The 21,295-nt window shown below is 46.1% G+C and overlaps 1 protein-coding gene across 10 annotated transcripts in view; it reads left to right on the top strand.

The window, feature by feature from the left end:
• Nucleotides 1–21,295, top strand: part of Zir (dedicator of cytokinesis) — a 661,124-nt gene that overhangs the window by 356,993 nt on the left and 282,836 nt on the right. For all 10 annotated transcript variants that reach the window (XR_012967574.1, XR_012967573.1, XR_012967577.1 and 7 more), the window contains one exon: nucleotides 21,072–21,220. Coding sequence is in view for 2 of the 10 variants with exons in the window: in XM_076207846.1 (XP_076063961.1) it covers nucleotides 21,072–21,220 (149 nt within the window). In the remaining 8 variants the exon portion in view is untranslated. The remainder of the gene's footprint in view (nucleotides 1–21,071; nucleotides 21,221–21,295) is intronic.

The following is a 21,295-nucleotide window of genomic DNA, read 5'->3' as shown; positions in this document are numbered from 1 at the left end:
GATGGGGTAGTGCGAGAGGTAAATGCAAGGGTAGTGGGTCAGGGATTGGAGATGGTTAAAGAAAATGGAGAAAAGTGGGAGGTGAGCCAGCTATTGTTTGCAGACGACACTGCACTTGTGGCAGGATCGGAGGAGGGATTGAGGAAGTTGGTGACAGAGTTTGGGAGAGTATGTGATAGAAGAAAGCTAAAGATAAATGTGGGTAAAAGTAAGGTGATAAGATGTACAATGGGTGAAAGTGGCAGTAGACTGGAAGTGAGCATTAAGGGAGAGTGATAGGAGGAAGTGGATAGTTTTAGATACTTGGGTGCAAATGTGGCAGGAAAAGGTGGAGTGAAAGTGGAGGTAGAATGTAGATTGAGAGGAGCGAGTAAATGCCTTAGTGGATTAAAGAGTGTAATGAGGAATAGATATTTGGGAATGGATGCTAAGAGGAGACTGTATGAAGGAGTGATTGTGCCAACAGCACTGTATGGGGCAGAAACATGGAACATAAGAGAGGAAGAGAGAAGGAGTTTGAATGTGTTTGAGATGAGGTGTCTGAGAAGTATGATAGGGGTTACTAGGCTAGATAGAGTGAGAAATGAGGAGGTGAGGAGGAGAACAGGGGTGGAAAGGGAGTTGGGAGATAGGGTTGATGAAAGAGTATTAGGATGGTTTGGACACATGGAAAGAATGAGTGAAGAAAGACTAGTAAAAGAGGTATGGAAGGCAGATGTGGAGGGAGTGAACATGAGGGGACGTCCTAGGATGAGATGGATGGATGGGGTGAAGGTGGCTTTGGGGAAGAGGGGAATGTCTGTTGAGGAAGGATGGGAGAGGACAGAAGACAGGGGTGAATGGAGAATGGTTGTATATGGATGATGTTGTGATGCATGAGGTGGAATGGGTGGGTGGATTGGGGGTGAGGTAGTATGTGTGAGCAAAATTTGACGCATCCCGAAGGGATTTCTCCCCGTCTTCTCCTTTTATGCAATGGGGGGACGGAGAGGGGGGGTCACTGATTTAATGAAGCGGCCTTGCTGTGGATGTACTGTGTCTTGCGACACTGCTTCTGACCCAGGGCAGTGGTCAAGGTGCAGGGATGACCCATCATCCAGGAGGTGCTGGGATGGGAGGGGGGGTGAAGGGGTGTGGAGTGTATTCAGGGATGGAATGGGTGGGAATGATTTTATGCCTTTTCCATTTTGGCTACCTCCCTTGTAAGGGGGAAAAGCCTTGATATATGTATGTATATGTATAATGGTCTGAAAAATACGGTACTTTGCTTTCACTAGGGGTGAATTTCATAATGTCCCCTTTCCATTTCAGAATGATAGTTCTGTCACAGTGTAGTGATGCAGTGATTCATTGCCAGGCCTTTATGACATTCTATATGCCTTTTAGTGCCACATGTCTAATAGGGCTTATTCCTTTGTACGAGACTCTTCAACTTTATTTGGAATACCAGTGAATTTCCCTTTTCATGGGGTGTTGCTATAATTATCTTCATCCCATTTCCTTAACCTCTTGCATTTGTAAGTTGCTGGAAAATATGGTAAATGTCAAGCTCATGTGGTACTTAGAGACAGGCAGTTGATTGTCTCGTGTTCAATGTTGTTTTGGAAAAATTCTGTCTACATCTGATGCTCTTTTGATTCAAGAATCTTCTATTTATGAAGCATTCACGAGTAAACAACACCATGTTACTGTATATTTTGATTTGGAAATGGCATATGACATAATTGGTGCCACAGTATTTTACTTAGTCTATTTGAGTTTGGTCTGTGTGACTGACTCCATATTTTTATACAGCAGATTTTATCTCATCGTTTTGTATGGTAGCTAATTGGGGGGCTTCTGTCTGAAGCTCATCCACTTGAAGACAGTGTGCTCCAAGGAAGTATACTTCTGTCACTTTTTGCTATGGCCATAAACAGTGTCATTGGTGCACTTCCAGAAGGAGTTCATTACAGCATATATTTCAATGACTTGTCAGTCTCCTTCACTGCAGCATAGTTGCCATTAATTGAGAGGTAGTTGTAGTTAGCAACTAACCTCTTCACTCCGGGGCACATCGTACGTCTGGCAGCATTAGCTGCCCGATGTGCGATGTTGCGTCATAATAATCGCATTATAAAAAAATAAAGTCGGTGCTCAATCGTTCGTTCTCTTTCACCTGTGTATTTTGATAACCATAAAAAATTGATGAAGCCAGTTTAGAGAGAATGGAAATTACGTAGGTACGACTACAATAAATATAATCAAGATGGCGACGTCGGCATCATCGAGTACCCACTTGCTCCTCATGCCGCCTACATAGGCGTCACCGTATGGAAGTGGTTAATAGGATTTCTCAATGGGCTGCAACTCTGGGATTATGTTTCTTGGCTTCAAAGACTTTTGTCATACACTTTACTGCCTTTGTGGTATTCACCCTGACCCAAACTTGTATCTCTACAAAAGAAGAATCCCTTGTGTGGAAGAAACTCACTTCCTGGGACTTAATTTATGTTTGACAGCCACCTGACTTGGGTAGTTCACCTTCATAATATTAAGGTTACATGTATGAAGGTGCTATTACTCCTTAGAGTTTTGCCTCACACCTCTTTGGGTGCCAATAGACAGACCCTTGTAATGCACTGAACTATTACACTTTGTAAGTTGGAGCATGGTTGTGAAGTTTATTCTTCTATTACAAAGGCTTGGCTTCATATGTTGAACTTTGTGCATCATGTTGGTGTTCGCCTTGCAACTGGTGCATTCCACTCATCCCCAGTAGCTTACTGGTGGATGCAGGTATCCTTCCATTGGACTTACATTCCCAGTCCTTATTGTTGAAGTACTAGTATTGAATTTACCATCTTCCTGAGTCAGTTTCTTGGATGTCAATTTCCCAGGATTCATGCTCTCAGCTATGTACATCTCACCCATGTTTGCTTAAATTTTTTGGTTTCAGGGTGGCATCTGCTGTGGTGACATTAGATTGTACCTTCCATTTATTTATATCCCTTTTGATTTCCTGGAGTTGGTAACTTGCGATTCCTCAATGTCACTATCTGCAGCCCAGCTATTCCTTACAAGAACTAGTTACAAGATTATGAGTACATACATATACCAAAGGCTTTTATTCCCCCTTACAAGGGAGGTAGCCAAAAGACAAAGGCATAGAAAACACTCCCACCCATTCCATCCCCTACATACTCCACTCCCCTCTACCCTCTTCCCTCCCTCCTATTTTGGTACCTCCTGAATGATGGGTCATCCCTTCATCTTGTCCGCTACCCTAGTTCAGAAGCAGTGTCACAAGACACAGCACATCCACAGCAAGGGCACTTCATTAATTCAGCGACCCCCCCCCCCTCTCCATCATGCAGAAAAGAAGATGGAAAAATCCCTATGGGCTGTGTCAATTTATTTCTCATACATACTCCCTTACCCCCCATCCCCCACCCACTCCCCCTCATGCATCACAGCCTCATCTATACACAACCCTTCTCCTTTAACCTTATCTTCTGTTCTTTCCTGTCCTTCCTCAACAGACATTCCCCTCTTTCCCAATGCCCCTTTTACCTCATCCATCCATCTCATCCTAGGTTGCCTCCTCATGTTCACCCCTTCCACCTCTGCCTTCCGGACCTCTTGTACTAATATTTCTTCACTCATTCTTTCCATGTGTCCAAACCATCCTAATACTCTTTCATCAATCCTCCTTACAGTACAACACATTCTAGTAGTGTCCCAGTCTGGTGGACCTATGAGAGTGATAGTTCTTCCATTGTCATGGTGAAGATGGGATGTTCTGCATCACACAGATACTTGGAGAGAAGGCCTTTTTCCCAGAACATAAGGCACTCATGTTTGTGGAGAAGACTGGCCTTTTGAATGAATTATAACTTCTTTTAGATATTTTTATTCTAATTAATTTTGCTGGTTCACCCCATTTCCTTTTTATTCATATTTCAAGTGCTTTTTGATCATTTTTCTGTGTATCTGACTATCCAATACCCCGTCTGGGGTATTGAGTGCATGTTATTGTGGGGTCAAAAACTGCTAAGTAGCATACAGCTGATGCTTTAAGGTCTATATGGGGCATCCCTACGGACCAGAGCCACACATCATTTTGTCTGTGGTAGAAGAAATCTTTATTCATAGAGAAATCATGATACTTTATTATACTGCGACTGTCCCTCCGTTATGCTGTCCCCCCACTCTAGTTACTGTCCTGCACCAGTTCCCTGAATATTCATTTTCTCATTTTGCCGAACCATGTGGTGGGGGAAAAGAAAACTGTCACCAAGACTTCCCACTTGAGTCATATAAGGTGACAAAAATGGGACAGGGATAGGACAAGGCATCCTTCTCCCCGTAGCCCCAAAGAGGCTATTCCTAAAAAAAAGCAAAGTCATAAGAGGGTCTGGGAGGAGCTTTCCAACCAGTACCCTAAGGTTTAGGTCTTTTAATGTGTGTGGAGATGGAACAAATGAGAGTAAAAGGGAAAAGATTGGCAGTATGTGAGAAGAAGGATAGATTTGTTGGAATTGAGGGAAGCTGGGTTGAGGGGTAAGGGCAACTTTGAGTTTGGGAGTGTAGTTGTGAGGATCTCAGGATTGAAGAGAGGATGAGGGAGAGAAGGGTAGCTATACTAGTAAGTGATGAGATAGGTAAGCAAGTGGTGAAGTGGAAGGAGGTTCCTTTAGGGTTAATGCAGATGCGGGTGAAACTGGGAAGGGAGATGTGGGTTTTTGTAAGTGCATATGGGCCTGGTAGTGAGAAGAGTGTAGAGGAAAGGGAGACATTTTGGATATATTTAGATGAGTGCAAAGAAGGTTTAGGGAGAAATGTCAATGTAGTGGTATTGGGAGACCTTAATGCTAGTGTAGGAAATGAACCAATAGATGTAGTGGTTGGGAAGTGTGGAATTCCAGGAAAAAGTCATAGTGGAGAGTTGATGGTGGAGATGTGTCTAGAGAGTTGATGATAGCAAATACAGTGTTTAGGAAGAAAGTCAAGCATTAGTACACATGGGTGAGGATGGTGGATGGAAGGGTGGTAGATGGAGCATTAATGGACTATGTAGTGGTGAATAGGAGTATAATAGGAAGAGTTAAGGATGTACATGTTCTAAGGGGAGAGAGTGGGGGATATCAGATAATTTTTTGGTGGAAGGTAAGTTGAGAGTGGAAGATAGATGGAGAAAGAGGAAAAGGACAGAAGGTAGTGAGGTGCTTAAAGTGAAATGCTTAGGTGAGAAAGAAAAGGAAGAGTACAAGAAGAAGCTGAGAGAGGAATGGGAGGGAGTGAAGGATAGAGAAGAACTAGGAGTGGAGGAATGGGGATGGTTCAAGGAGGGAGTCACAAGGTGTGCAAGGATGGTGTGTGGAACAAGGAAATAGAAGAAAGGGTAGTGAGAGGTGGGATGAGGAAGCAAAGAAGGTTGTGGAAGAGAACAAGCAAGCCTTTACAGATTGGTTACAAAATAGGATGATAGAATTATATGAGAGGTACAAAGAAAAGTAAAATGGAGTAAGAAAAAGACAGAAAATTTTGAAAGTAATAAAAATATGTTTTGGAAAGAAATTAAGAGAGGAAGAGGAGGCAAATGAATTGGAGAAAAAAAGGTAAAGGGTGCAGATGAGAGATGATAATGGAAGAGACAGCAGTAAGAGAAAGATGGGTGGAATATTTTAGGGAGTTGCTATATGTGAAGGAGGAAAGGGAGGGAACGGTAGTTGCTGTTGGAAGCACTAAGAAAATGACAGTGTTGAGAGAAGAAAATGGAGAAATAAATAAAGATGAAGTGAAGGCAGTTGTTAAGATGATGACAGTAAGAAAAAGACAGAAAATTTTGAAAGTAATAAAAATATGTTTTGGAAAGAAATTAAGAGAGGAAGAGGAAGCAAATGAATTGGAGAAGAAAAGGTAAAGGGTGCAGATGAGAGATGATAATGGAAGAGACAGCAGTAAGAGAAAGATTGGTGGAATATTTTAGGGAGTTGCTATATGTGAAGGAGGAAAGGGAGGGAAAGGTAGTTGCTGTTGGAAGCACTAAGAAAATGACAGTGTTGAGAGAGGAAAATGGAGAAATAAATAAAGATGAAGTGAAGGCAGTTGTTAAGATGATGAGAGCAGGAAAGGTACCTTGGTTGGATGTTTGTCGTGCAGAATGTGTAAAAAAAAAGGAGGTACAGTTATGGTGGACTTGCTGGTGAGGTTAATTAATGTTTTTTTTAAGAGAGGGTAGAGTGCTGGAGGACTATAGTTCCACATTACAAGGGAAAGGGGGACAAGTGTGAGTTAGTTTCAGAGGGATCAGAGGATCAGTTTGTTAAGTGTAGTTGGGAAGGCTTATGGGAGGGTCTTGATTGAGAAATAAATAAAGATGAAGTGAAGGCAGTTGTTAAGATGATGAGAGCAGGAAAGGTACCTTGGTTGGATGTTTGTCGTGCAGAATGTGTAAAAAAAAAGGAGGTACAGTTATGGTGGACTTGCTGGTGAGGTTAATTAATGTTTTTTTTAAGAGAGGGTAGAGTGCTGGAGGACTATAGTTCCACATTACAAGGGAAAGGGGGACAAGTGTGAGTTAGTTTCAGAGGGATCAGAGGATCAGTTTGTTAAGTGTAGTTGGGAAGGCTTATGGGAGGGTCTTGATTGAGAGGATTAGGTGAGGAACAGTGTAGAGGTTGTGTGGATCAGATTTTTGTGGTAAGACAATTATGTGAGAAAGCTATAGGAAAAGGTAAGGATGTTTTTTGGGCCTTTATGGATTTGGAAAAAGCTTATGACAGGGTAGACAGGAGGGCACTGTATTGCAGATATACGGAATAGGAGAGCTTTTAAGAGCAGTCAAGAGTTTTTACAAGAGAAGTAGAGCTTGTGTTAGAATCAGAAATGAAGAGAGCAAGTGGTTCGAGGTAAAGGTGGGACTTCATCAGGGATGTGTTATGTCAGTCTGGCTGTTCAATTTATACATGGATGGAGTGGTATGAGAGGTGAATGCAAGGGTAGTGGGTCAGGGATTGGAGATGGTTAATGAAAATGGAGAAAAGTGGGAGGTAAGCCAGTTATTGTTTGCTGACAACACTGCGCTTGTAGCAGGATCAGAGGAGGTATTGAGGAAGTTAGTGACAGAGTTTAGGAAGGTGTGCAGAAGAAGGAAGTTGAAGATAAATGTGGGTAAGTGTAAAGTGATGAGATGTACAAAGGGAGAAAGTGGCAGTAGATTGGAAGTGAGTATTAAGGGAGAGAGACTGGAGGAAGTGGATAGTTTTAGATACTTGGGTGCGAATGTGGCGGGGAAGGGAGAAGTGGAGGTGGAGGTAGAATGTAGATTGAAAGAAGTGAGTAAATGCCTTGGTGGATTAAAAAGGGTAATGAGAAATAGACATTTGAAAATGAATGCTAAGAGGAGATTGTATGGAGTGATTGTGCCGACAGCACTGTATGGGGTAGAGATATGGAACATAAAAGAGGAAGAGTGGAGGAATTTTAATGTGTTTGAGATGGTTTCTGAGAAGTGTGATAGGGGTTACTGGGCTGGATAGAATGAGAAATGAGGAGGTGAGGAGGAGAGTAGGGGTGGAAAGGGAATAGGGATATAGGGTTGATGAAAGAGTACAGGGAGTCCTCGTTATATGGTACATATGCTTTCCTGAAAACCTTACCTCAAGTTGAAATTACCGTATACCGAACCCAAGTTTCGACTTATGGCAGATGTACCTTCTCCCTGTTCTTTCCTCTTCAGAATATCTAATTTTATCTCCAAAACACAAGCGGATACCGAATCTGTGAATTTTTCTTACCGTAAATAGAATCAAGGGTAGTAATTACCAAATACCGAAACTGTGAATTTACCTGATAAAGAATTACCGTACAAGGAGGACTCACTGTATTGGGATGGTAAGGACACATAGAAAGAGTGAAGAAAGATCAGTAAAAGAGGTGTGGAAAGCAGAGATAGAAGGAGTGTACATGAGTGGGTGATCAAGGATGAGATGGATGGATGGGGTAAAAGGGGCAATGGGAAAGAGGGGAATGTCTGTTGAGGAAGGACGAGAGAAGACAGATAGGGGTAAATGGAGAATGGTTGTGTATGGATGATGCTGTGATGCATGAAAGGGGATGAGTGGGAGATGGAGGGTGAGAGTGTGTGTGTGAAAATGAATTGACACAACCCGAAGGGATTTCTCTCCGTCATCTCCTTTTCTGCATGAGGGGAAAGAGGGTGGGGGTCGCTGATTTAATGAAGGGGCCTTGATATGGATATGCTCTGTTTTGCAACATTGCTTCTGACCTAGGGCAGTGGGCGAGATGCAGGGATGACCCATCATCCAGGAGAACCCAAGATAAGAAGGAGGAGGGGTTGGATGGGAATGGAGTATGTGGTAATGGAATGTGTGGGAGTGGATTTTAAGCCTTTGTTTTTTGGCTACCTCCTTTGGAAGGGGGGAAAAAGCCTTTGGTATAAGTATGTATGTATTTATCTATGTACTAAAGGTCTTTTCACCCTTATATTAGAGGTAGCCATGTCAAAAGGTACTCACCCACTTCCACTATTTCACTCCAACATCCATTTGTTTTCCTTTTATCTTAGCTCGTTGTGGATGAAGGCCATCCCTGCCCCTCCCATTCACTGTCTAGGTCAGAAGCAATGCAGTAAGACACATTACCTTCACAGCAGGGTCCAACCAATGAAGTTAGTTTACCCATAGCAACATAGGTGCTAAATTATACTAAAGAAAAAAAATCTAACCATGGGGTATTGGCTGCTTGTTATTATGGCAAAGTAACATGCAGTTGATACTTTAGGGTCTATATGGGGCGCCCCTACGGACCAGAGCCACACATCATTTTGTCTATGATAGAGGAAAACTGTTCATAGAGAAATGATGACACATTTATACTACGACTGTCCCTCCGTTATGCTGTCCTCCAACCCCTTGTTGCTGTCCTGTACCATTTCTCTGAGTATTCCTTTTCTGTGATGGGGGAATTCCCTGTGGGGGAAAAGAATACTGCCACCAAGTATTCCCACTTGGATCATAAGAGGCGAGAAGAAAGGGACGGGGATTGGGACTAGGCATCCTTCTCCTTGTAGCCCCACAGGGGAAATTCCTAAAAAAAGAAAAGAAGGCATAAGAGGATCTGGGAGTTTTCCGACCAGCACCCTAAGGTTTGGGTCTTTTAATGTGCGTGGATGTGGTACTATGGTAAAGTGTCCGAATGGTTAGGCTCAATGACTAAAACACATAGAAATGTGTTGGCTCTTTATTTGTAGCACAGAATATGAAATGTGTATCGGAGGCTGAATGGGGGAGAGAACTAATCGGCACTGTGAATAGAATATCACACTTACTCTTTTGCGTCCTGAACCAGCACTTGCTTGACCACGACCGCCTGGTAGCGTAGTCAGAGATAATCTGAGTATTGTCCGGACGCGGGCTAGTCGCCCTGCTGGTTCAGCCTAGCGCGTCATCCAATCAGATGCTAGCATCTGGGTCACGTGATGACGCGCATCTGGGTCACGTGACGACGCGCCGCAGAGAACAATGGTCACGCTAGGTCGCGTCCCCCGCCAACTTAACGCGGGAACACGTGACCCAACGCGAGACGCTTACCATAGAAATAGTCACGCGTTCTACTCATGCCACATCCCTCCCCCTGCCAACAAAAGGCAGCGACAGCCGCCGAACACTATACAAATTCAGCGTGAGGGAAAAACCGATGTGTACGACGTAAAGAGGTGGCCCACCAAAAATGGGTCGCCTAGTTACGTCAATCACTACGATAAAAAAAAAAAACCCTCCGCGGCAAAATGACAACGAAAAAAAAAAAAAAATGGGAAATAAAGATACAAGGGGTTGGTGTCCTTCACTTGGCGGTGCTGAGTCATCTCGTCATCTGAGAGGTGTTCGACGTCCCACGACCAGCAGAAACTGGTAACCTGTAAAAAACAACAGCAGAATCTTGTCCCAGAGGGGGGGGGGGGTAGCTGTCATGCAGCCGAGGCAGGGTGCGAAGGAAGTATATTGATGTTTTCACAAATGGGGAAATGTGTGCACAACTGAAAAGGGAAAAAAAAGTATGGACATGACAGGTTCCAACTTACGTGGATGTGGTACACGGAGAGGTCACATGGCTGTATCTTCCCGTCAACCTGGTGCGTGTGCGTGAAAGATGCTGCTTCACCCTGTCGACGCGCTGTGGAGCTCCAACCGCTCCATGCCACAAGGCATTGAGCTGCCTGCTACAGACTTATGCTTTGCGGAGCTGTAAAAATGAGCAGCGGCAGAAACTTTATACAGAAGAGGGGGGGGGGTTACGAGTGGACCACACTCCTAAGAAATATGTATATACAACAACCATTATTTACATGAAATATTTCAGAACGAGGGGGAAAATATGCACCTGATCGCTGCCAAATGACGGCAGGTGTGAAGAGAAAGTCACTACCATGATGGTAGGTTGGAATCCTTCTCACGAGTGATTACTCGGAGGGGTCAGACTCGCTACTCTGGAGTAGGTCTGTAACCTCTTGCTCATGTGTGGGGAAAGCTCTTCGTACGTTTTTATTCTCACACACAGAGAGATTGCCCTCGAGTTTGATCCGGTCCGTGTGGACACAGAACTCACGTCCCGACTTGATATGCTTGATGTCATAAATGACATCGCTCACCCTTCTGATTACTCTATAGGGGCCTTGGTATAATGGCTGCAGTTTCTTTGACACCCCCTGTCTAGGTTTTGTGGTTACGTATACTCTATCACCAAGGGCGAGCTGCTTTACTCTAGCCCTGGGCCGTTTCGTGTGCCTGTCAATAGTGGCAGCCTCTATGAACTTTTGGCACCTATCGAAACATGCATTCGCTAACGCCATTGTTTCGGCTGCAAGGTTTTCGGCGTTGTACCAAGGGGCACTTGGCCTGGTGAACTCAGTTATAGGTAGGACGGGGTCTCTGTGAAAAAGGAGGAGATGAGGGGAATCTCTGAGGACTCTATGGTACGCGGAATTGTACGCCAACACCGCCAGAGGAAGCATCTGGTCCCAGCCGGTTTGATTATCCTGCACTAGGGACCGTAATATCTTAATAATTGTACCATTTACCCTTTCCACTATGCCATTACTCGAGGGATGCATAGGGGTGATTTTGTGGTGGCTGATGTTTGCCATCGCCATCACCTCTTTGAACGTCTCGTTCATGAATTCACCACCGCCATCTGAGATTACCTGCCTTGGAGCGCCATGTATGGCCAGGACGTGTTGTAGAAAGGCACGGGCTACTGTCCTCGCTTCCTTTGAATTAATAGGTACAGCGACCAGGAAGCGGGTTAGTACATCGACTACGGTCAGGATGTACTTCGCACCAGTTAGCGTGGTGGTTAGTGGACCAATGAGGTCAACGTGCACTCTCTCAAATGGAGCTTTCACGTCAGGAAACTGTCTAAGTGGAGCTGGGAGGTCATAGGAAGGTTTGCAAGTAATGCAGATTTTGCATTTTTTGATAAAATCCTTCACATCCTCCGACATCTTAGGCCAGAATGCAAACTTCTGTAGGCGTTCCAGAGTAACTTGGATTCCGCCATGGCCGGCCATCGGAAGGCAATGGGCGATACGTAACGCTGCCGCCTTTGCTCCATCAGGGCATACCAGGCGAAGCTCTTCCAACTGGTATGCATTCCTACGCGCATGATATAGGAGTCCGTCGGGGAGGAGTCGGAACTCCCCGATTGGCACTCTTAGGCGCGGGATCTTTGGCACTTCTGACGTCACTCCTTTGAGGTACTGTTTTACTCGACCCCAATCAGGGTGTGTATCCTGATCCTTTCGGATCTCAACCTGGTTCCAGGTGATGGTATCCTCCTCAGTAGTTGTGCATGAGTTCCCTCGGCCACCCGTGGTTACGGCCGAAACTATGAAGTCATCTATAGGGTGGTCAGCCCCCCGTATCCGAGAGAGTGCGTCCGCAACAATGTTGAGTCTCCCAGGTATGTACTCGACCTGGATGTCGAAGTCGGCGATGGCCATCTGCCACCGGAGGATCCGAGTGTTTGTGCCCTTAACAGTGAAGAGCCAGACCAATGGCCTGTGATCACTCATCAACCGGACAGGATAGCCCATGATTAGTGGGCGGTTAACCGTGAGACCGTACACTGCCGCTAACGCTTCTCTCTCCACGGTGCTGTACCGTCTCTCATGCGTGTTCAGCGTGCGACTGAAGTACGAGAGTGGACGTCTCGCACCTCCTTCGCCCTCTTGCTGAAGCACGCCCCCGATAGCCGAGGCACTAGCATCGGTGGTGAGTAAGAACGGTTTGGAAAAGTTTGGGTATGGAAGGACCACCGATGATGACAAATGATGCTTGAGGGACTCAAACGCATGTAACTGAGGAGGTGTCCACGCACCAAGCACACGATTGTTGTGCTTCCCTGCGACGTCACCCTTTGTCATATCTATTAGGGGCAACGAAATGGCCGCGAAGTGCGGGATAAATTTGCGGTAATATCCCGCCAATCCCAAAAAGGAAAGCAACTCTTTCCGACGCGTTGGCCGGGGGAAAGATTTGATGGCTTGGACTTTCTCTGGCTGGGGCTTTATCCCTTCCTGGGATATTACATGGCCTAGGTAAGCGACCTCCTTCTGGAAGAAATTACATTTCTCCAGCCTCAATGAGAGGTTTGCTTCCTGCAACCTCCTAAGGACATCCTCAAGATTCTTGAGGTGGTCGACCCAGGACGTACCCAGAACAATTATATCGTCCATGTACACCATCGCACTGACCCCTAACAGCCCCGTTAGTACCTGGTTCATCACCCTTTGAAAACAGGATGGAGCGTCCTTTAACCCGAAGGGCAGAGACGTGAACTCGTAATGCCCTTCGGGATTCGAGAATGCCGTTTTCTCGCAGCTGCTCTCCATCAATGGGATCTGGAGATAACCCTGCTTTAAGTCAAGCAGAGAGAAAATGACGCTGGAGCCGAGACTGCGCAGCATCGAATCGATGTGGGGGAGAGGGAACCTATCATCAACCACGTGTCTATTTAGAGCACGAAAATGAAGACAAAGACGAAGGGTTTTGTCCTTCACAACCGGAACAATAGGAGCATTGTAAGGAGAACGAGATGGGCGAATGATCCCCTTACTGAGCATATCCCAATGAGGTCTCTAATCTCACCTCTATACTTCTCAGGGAAGGGATAAGATTTGCGGTAGACTGGCGGTCCAAATGTCCGAATCTCGTGTAGGAAGTGAGGCGTCACGGTAAGTGGATCCCCCGGTAAGGCAAAAACATCGGCATATTTGACCACTAAAGAGGTCAGAGCCATACTTTCCCTGCCATGCCTATTAGGGAAAAATTTCCCTACTTCCACACGTAACTTGTGTACGCGAGAGCCATCCACTACTTTAGACGCCTGGACCATTCCCACCGAGACGTTAGTTCCACCGTCTATTAGCGCAATCTCCCCTAAGAGGGAAATGTCTCCGACCACCTGGTCCTTACGAACCTCATGGGTGTCCGGGCCCAAGTTCAGGAATGGAACTTTACACCATGCCTTGCCATCTTCCATCCTGATCAGCTCTACTACTCCCTGGCCGAGCAGGTTGGCGCCTTCGGCATATGGGCGTGCTGTAAACAGCGCCGAGAAAACCTGACCTGCGGGAGCGAGCTCGTTTGCCCTCTCGAGCATCAATCCTACGGTTCCCCCTGAGAACCCAGGCACCCACTGATGTTCGATTGACTTAACCGGGAAAGTGGGAGTTTCACTTTCCCGCTGGAAACTATGACGCTCCTCGCACACGGCGATGAATGGCGGTGAGTGCTGAGCCGTCCCCGCAAGGATTACGGGAATATCCTTGCCCTTAACTTGGAATGTTAAAGGACTGAACGTCAACGTCACTTTGTGCGCCGCGAGGAAATCAAACCCTAAGATAATTTTGGCCGGCAAACCTTCAGCAGGGATGATAAAGAAAGGATGGTGGAACGAAAAACCAGCTAGATCAAAAGGAACATCTACCTTGCCAAGATTTGGCATCTCCGATCCGTCGGCCACTATGATTCTAGTGGTACCGACCTGGGAGCCTGCCATGGCGGTAGGCAAAATGCTCTTATGGATAAGAGACACCGCCGCTCCCGTGTCCAAGAGGGCACAAATAGACCTACGCGCGAGTGGCTCTAACAAGGTAACTGCGACCATGGCTAAGCTTCCACTCGGCGTACGGGAGCTAGCTAAATCGACGTGAACAATTGTCACTGCCGACTGCTGTTCAACCGTCACCTTTGATTGTGGACACTCCTGCGCTGGCCGTTTTTTGACGAGCCACTTGCTGCAAGACCCCTCTGAGCCTCATGACCGACACTAAACTCAGTCTCCCGAATTCGCCCTGCACCCCCGCAAGACTTGCAACACGTGGTAGGTCGACCGCGTGTTCTATAATAACACACATCAGTCGCGTGTCCTGCTTTCTTGCAATGGGTGCAGTATGGACGCCACCTATTGCGATTACCACGGCCCCGGGGACGCTTCCACGTGTTCCTTTGTCCCCCATGTCTGTGAGTCGAGTGCATGGCTTCCTCGTGAGGGTGCGTTGCGATCTCTCGCTCATGGCGAGGGCGCACCTCCACCTCTTGCGAATAGCGAGAGGGTGTCTCTGACTCTCGCAGATTGCGAGGAGAGGAAGAGCCTGGGACTCTGTGTACAGTGGAAATGTTATGTGATTGTGAAGTTGAGTGGGAAAAGACGTCTGTGGCCGGGTATTGGTGGGTCACGGCAGGTGCGGCTGGGTACAAAGCCATAGGGAAATCGGCACCGCCTGCGTAGACCGTCTTAACTGAACAAGGATGCCGATGGGCATAGTCAATGGCCGCATGGAGAATGGCAACAATGGACGCTTGCTGGTCTGAGGTGAGGGTGGTGCCGAATTGAGAGGGCATAGCCCGTTTAATGCGGGTTACCGCAGTAAAATTAGCCCACTCATCGCGCTCTGGGTGATACACCGTGTAGGCCGAGACCATGTCGGCCAGACGAAGCGCGAATGAAATGAGTGTTTCGGCTGGATGCATAGTTGCTTCCGCCAAACGATCAGCTAAAGCGCCAGCCGACGCGGGCGCGTAGAAAAAAGTGCGGAACGCTAGTTTGAACGCGTTCCAATCATCAGGATGCCCACTTTTGGCTAACCGAGCGGCAATCGCGGCATCACCGGCAGTTTTCTGCTGAGTGACGGCGAATTTGTCTGCCTCCGTGCAAGCAGGCAGATTGGTAGTGGGATGATAGTTGATCCCCGACGAAATAAATATTGGGACATCTGCAGCCGCCTGCAGTGCCCTCGCCTGGTTGCCGACGGGTACGCCCGTACGCCTCGACATGGCAATGAAATAACCGGCCTAGCTCTAGCTAGCACTCCTGTATGTGCACTGAGTATTTGGAGAGTGTGGACCTTGTAATTTGTATGTATGTTCACTGAGTAATAGGAATGGGTACGTGTACACGAGTTAGTCAAACTCTAACCACCGCTTGCCACCACTATGGTAAAGTGTCCGAATGGTTAGGCTCAATGACTAAAACACGTAGAAATGTGTTGGCTCTTTATTTGTAGCACAGAATATGAAATGTGTATCGGAGGCTGAATGGGGGAGAGAACTAATCGGCACTGTGAATAGAATATCACACTTACTCTTTTGTGTCCTGAACCAGCACTTGCTTGACCACGACCGCCTGGTAGCGTACATACATATACCAAGGCTTTTTCCCCCTTCCAAGGGAGGTAGCCAAAAAGGGAAAGGCATAAAAACACTCCCACCCATTTCATCCCTAAATACACTCCACACCCCTCCCACCCTCCCTCTCATCTGAGCACCTCCTGGATGACGGGTCATCCCTGCACCCTGCCCACCGCCCTGGGTCAGAAGCAGTGTCGCAAGACACAGCACATCCACAGCAAGGCCGCTTCATTTAATCGGCGACCCCCCCTCTCCGTCCCCCCTTGCATATAAGGAGAGGACGGGGAGAAATCCCTTCGGGCTGCGTCAAAATTTACTCGCACATACTACCCCACCCCCACCCCCCCGCCCATTCCTCCTCATGCAATCACAACATCATCCATATACAACCATTCTCCACTCACCTCTGTCTTCCGTCCTCTCCCTTCCTTCCTCAACAGACATTCCCCTCCTCCCCAAAGCCCCCTTCACCCCATCCATCCACCTCATCCTAGGACGTCCCCTCATGTTCACTCCCTCCACATCTGCCTTCCATACCTCTTTTACTAGTCTTTCTTCACTCATTCTTTCCATGTGTCCAAACCATCCTAATATTCTTTCATCAACCCTATCTCCCAAATCCTTTTTCACCCCTGTTCTCCTCCTCACCTCCTCATTTCTCACTCTATCCAGCCTAGTAACCCCCACCATACTTCTCAGACACCTCATCTCAAACACATTCAAACTCCTTCTCTCTTCTTCTCTTATGTTCCACGTTTCTGCCCCATACAGTGCTGTTGGCACAATCACTCCTTCATACAGTCTCCTCTTAGCATCCATTCCCAAATGTCTATTCCTCATTACACTCTTTAATCCACCAAGGCATTTACTCGCTTCTCTCAATCTACATTCTACCTCCACCTTCACTCCACCTTTTCCTGCTACACTTGCACCCAAGTATCTAAAACTATCCACTTCCTCCAGTCGCTCTCCCTTAATGCTCACTTCCAGTCTACTGCCACTTTCACCCATTGTACATCTTATCACCTTACTTTTACCCACATTTATCTTTAGCTTTCTTCTATCACATACTCTCCCAAACTCTGCCACCAGCTTCCTCAATCCCTCCTCTGACCCTGCCACAAGCGCAGTGTCGTCCGCAAACAACAGCTGGCTCACCTCCCACTTTTCTCCATTTTCTTTAACCATCTCCAATCCCTGATCCACTACCCTAGCATTCACCTCTCGCACCACCCCATCCATGTATAAGTTGAACAGCCAGGGCGACATAACGCATCCTTGACGAAGTCCCACCTTTACTTCAAACCACTCACTCTCTCCATTTCTAATCCTGACACAAGCTCTACTACTCTCATAAAAACTATTGACAGCTCCCAAAAGCTTTCCTCCTATCCCATAAATCTGCATAACCTCCCACAGTGCCTTTCTGTCTACCCTATCATAAGCCTTTTCCAGATCCATAAAAGCCCAAAAAACATCCTTCCCCTTTCCTATAGCTTTCTCACATATCTGTCTTACCACAAAGATCTGGTAGCGTAGTCATAGATAATCTGAGTATTGTCCGGACGCGGGCTAGTCGCCCTGCTGGTTCAGCCTAGCGCGTCATCGAATCAGATGCTAGCATCTGGGTCACGTGATGACGCGCATCTGGGTCACGTGACGACGCGCCGCAGAGAACAATGGTCACGCTAGGTCGCGTCCCCCGCCAACTTAACGCGGGAACACGTGACCCAACGCGAGACGCTTACCATAGAAATAGTCACGCGTTCTACTCATGCCACAGTACAGATGAGAGTAAAAGGGAAGAGATAGGTAGTATGTTTGTGAGAAGAAAGATGGATGTGTTGGCTTTGAGTGAAACTAAGTTGAAAGGGAAGGGTGAGTGTAAGTTTGGGAGTGTAAGTGGGAGGTTATCAGGAGTGAAGAGAGGACGAGGGAGGGAAGGGGTGACCATTCTAGTAAGTGAAGAGATAGGTAAACGGGTAGTGGAGTGGAAGGAGGTTTCCTCAAGGATAATGTGGATGAAGGTGAAACTGGGAAAGGAGATGTGGGTCTTTGTAAGTGCATATGGGCCTGGCAGTGAGAAGAGTGTAGAAGAAAGGGAGGCCTTTTGGATAGATCTAAATGAGTGCATAGAGGATTTGGGAAGAAATGTCAATGTGATAGTACTGGGAGACCTTAATGCAAGGGTGGGAAATGGGCCAATCGATGGAGTGGTTGGGAAATGTGGAGTTCCAGGAAAGAATCGTAGTGGAGAGTTGATGGTGTAAATGTGTCTAGAAAGAGAGTTGATGTTAGCAAATACAGTGTTTCGGAAGAAAGTCAAGCATAAGTACACATGGGAGAGGGTGGTGGAGGGAAGGGTGGTAGATAGAGCATTAATGGACTACGTAGTGGTAAATAGGATTATGATAGGAAAAGTTAAGGATGTACATGTGCTAAGGGGAGACGGTGGGGGAATATCAGATCATTTTTTGGTGGAAGGTAAGTTGAAAGTGGAGGATAGATGGAGAAAGAGGAAAGGGACAAAAGGTAGGGAGGTTCTTTGAGTGAACTCTTTGAATGAGAAGGAAAAGGGGAAGGAGTACGGAAAGAAGCTGAAGGAGGAGTGGGAGGGAGTAAAGGGTAGAGTAGAGCTGGGTGTGGAGGAGGAATTGGGATGGTTCAAGGAGGGAGTCACAAAGTGTGCAAGGATGGTGTGTGGAACAAGAAGGACAGGGGGGAATAGAAGAAAGGGTAGTGAATGGTGGGATGAGGAAACAAAAAAGGTTGTAGAAGAGAAGAATCGAGCTTTCACAGATTGGTTACAAAATAGGACGAGGGAGTCATATGAGAGGTACAAAGAAAAGAAAAGAGAAGTAAAGCAAAAGGTAAAGGTTGCAAAGAGGTGAGCAGATGTGAAATGGGGTATGAGTATGACAGAAAATTTTGAAAGTAATATAAAGATGTTTTGGAAAGAAATTAAGAGAGGAAGAGGAGGCGAATCAAGTAGAGAAGAAAAGGTAAAAGGTGCAGATGGAGAGATGATAATGGAAGAGAAGGCAGTAAGGGGAAGATGGGCAGAATATTTTAGGGAGTTGCTTAATGTGAAGGAGGATAGGGAAGGAAAGATTGCTGCAGTGAGAAGTGCGAAGAAAATGAGAGTGATGAATGAAGAGAATGGAGGAGAAATAAGGAAGGATGAGGTGAAGGCAGTTGTTAAGATGATGAAAGCAGGTAAGGCACCTGGTCTGGATGGATGCCATGCGGAATGTCTGAAAAAGGGAGGTACAGTGATGGTGGACTGGTTGGTGAGGTTAGAGTGCCGGAGGACTGGAGGAGTGCCTGTATAGTTCCTCTTTACAAGGGAAAAGGGGATAAGTGTGAATGTAGTAGTTTCAGAGGGATTAGCTTGTTAAGTGTAGTTGGGAAGGCTTATGGGAGGATCTTGATTGAGAGGATTAGGAGAGGAACAGAAGGAGTAATTGGTGAGGAACAGTGTGGTTTTAGGACGGGTAGAGGTTGTGTATATCAGATCTTTGTGGTAAGACAGATATGTGAGAAAGCTATAGGAAAGGGGAAGGATGTTTTTTGGGCTTTTATGGATCTGGAAAAGGCTTATGATAGGGTAGACAGAAAGGCACTGTGGGAGGTTATGAAGATATACGGGATAGGAGGAAAGCTTCTAGGAGCTCTCAAGAGTTTTTATGAGAATAGTAGAGCTTGTGTCAGGATTGGAAATGGAGAGAGTGAGTGGTTTGAAGTAAAGGTGGGACTTCGTCAAGGATGCGTTATGTCACCCTGGCTGTTCAACTTATACATGGATGGGGTGGTGCGAGAGGTAAATGCAAGGGTAGTGGGCAAGGGATTGGAGATGGTTAAAGAAAATGGAGAAAAGTGGGAGGTGAGCTAGCTGTTGTTTGCGGACGACACTGTGGTTGTGGCAGGATCGGAGGAGGGATTGAGGAAGTTGGTGGCAGAGTTTGGGAGAGTATGTGATAGAAGAAAGCTAAAGATAAATGTGGGTAAAAGTAAGGTGATGAGATGTACAATGGGTGAAAGTGGCAGTAGACTGGAAGTGAGCATTAAGGGAGAGGGACTGGAGGAAGTGGATAGTTTTAGATACTTCGGTGCAAATGTGGCAGGGATAGGTGGAGTGAAAGTGGAGGTGGAATGTAGATTGAGAGAAGCGAGTAAATGCCTTGGTGGATTAAAGAGTGTAATGAGGAATAGACATTTGGGAATGGATGCTAAGAGGAGACTGTATGAAGGAGTGATTGTGCCAACAGCACTGTATGGGGCAGAAACATGGAACATAAGAGAAGAAGAGAGAAGGAGTTTGAATGTGTTTGAGATGAGGTGTCTGAGAAGTATGATGGGGGTTACTAGGCTATATAGAGTGAGAAATGAGGAGGTGAGGAGGAGAACAGAGGTGGAAAGGGAGTTGGGAGATAGGGTTGATGAAAGAATATTAGGATGGTTTGGACACATGGAAAGAATGAGTGAAGAAAGACTAGTAAAAGAGGTATGGAAGGCAGATGTGGAGGGAGTGAACATGAGGGGGCATCCTAGGATGAGGTGGATGGATGGGGTGAAAGGGGCTTTGGAGAAGAGGGGAATGTCTGTTGAGGAAGGACGGGAGAGGACAGAAGACAGGGGTGAATGGAGAATGGTTGTATATGGATGATGTTGGGATAGCATGAGGTGGAATGGGTGGGTGGATTGGGGGTGAGGTAGTATGTGTGAGCAAAATTTGACGCAGCCCGAAGGGATTTCTCCCCGTCCTCTCATTTTATGCAATGGGGGGACGGAGAGGGGGGGGTCGCCGATTTAATGAAGCGGCCTTGCTGTGGATGTGCTGTGTCTTGCGACACTGCTTCTGACCCAGGGCAGTGGACAAGGTGCAGGGATGACCCGTCATTCAGGAGGTGCTAAGATAGGAGGGAGGGTGAAGGGGTGTGGAGTGTATTCAGGAATGGAATGGGTGGGAATGATTTTATGCCTTTTTCTTTTTGGCTACCCCCCTTGTAAGGGGGAAAAAGCCTTGGTATATGTATGTGTATGTATGAAGATAATGTGTTTTCCCATGTTTTAGAAGAGAATATGTAGATTTATTTTTTTTTTTTTTTTTTTTTTTTTTATCTTCAATTATCATTGATGTATAAAAATAGTGATCCATATAATTTGGAAAGTGTAGACATATGAAATGGATCATAGATGTATCAAGGAAACAATGTACATTGGTTGATAGATAATGTTTTTTTTTTTTTTTTTTTTTTTTGTATTTTCCCCACACAAAGATTGGGTCTACAACAAGCCAGTCTTAAATGGATCATAGATGTATTCAGGAAACAATGTACATTGGTTGATAGATTTTTTTTTTCTCCCTACACAAAGATTGGGTCTACAACAAGCCAGTCTTCCTTCATCTCAACACTAGTAGGTGGAGACCGTGGTTCCTTTACAAGCCTCTCTACAGCATTCAGGCAGCAGCACTTTCTTGCAGGTTTGGTGCTCTCTGACCTGGCAACAGGCTTGGAAATTAAGTAAGTAACTTATATGTTATGCTGTTAAATTTAATCGCCTGTGGTAGGGGGAAAGAATTCTGCCATTGTGTTTCC

The sequence above is a fragment of the Oratosquilla oratoria genome, chromosome 24 (genome assembly GCF_046742065.1).
Source record: "Oratosquilla oratoria isolate Oo_2021 chromosome 24, ASM4674206v1, whole genome shotgun sequence".
NCBI classification, from domain to species: Eukaryota; Metazoa; Arthropoda; class Malacostraca; order Stomatopoda; family Squillidae; genus Oratosquilla; species Oratosquilla oratoria.
The sequence above is the reverse complement of the archived record's forward strand: the minus strand, read 5'-3'. Positions and strand labels throughout refer to the sequence as shown.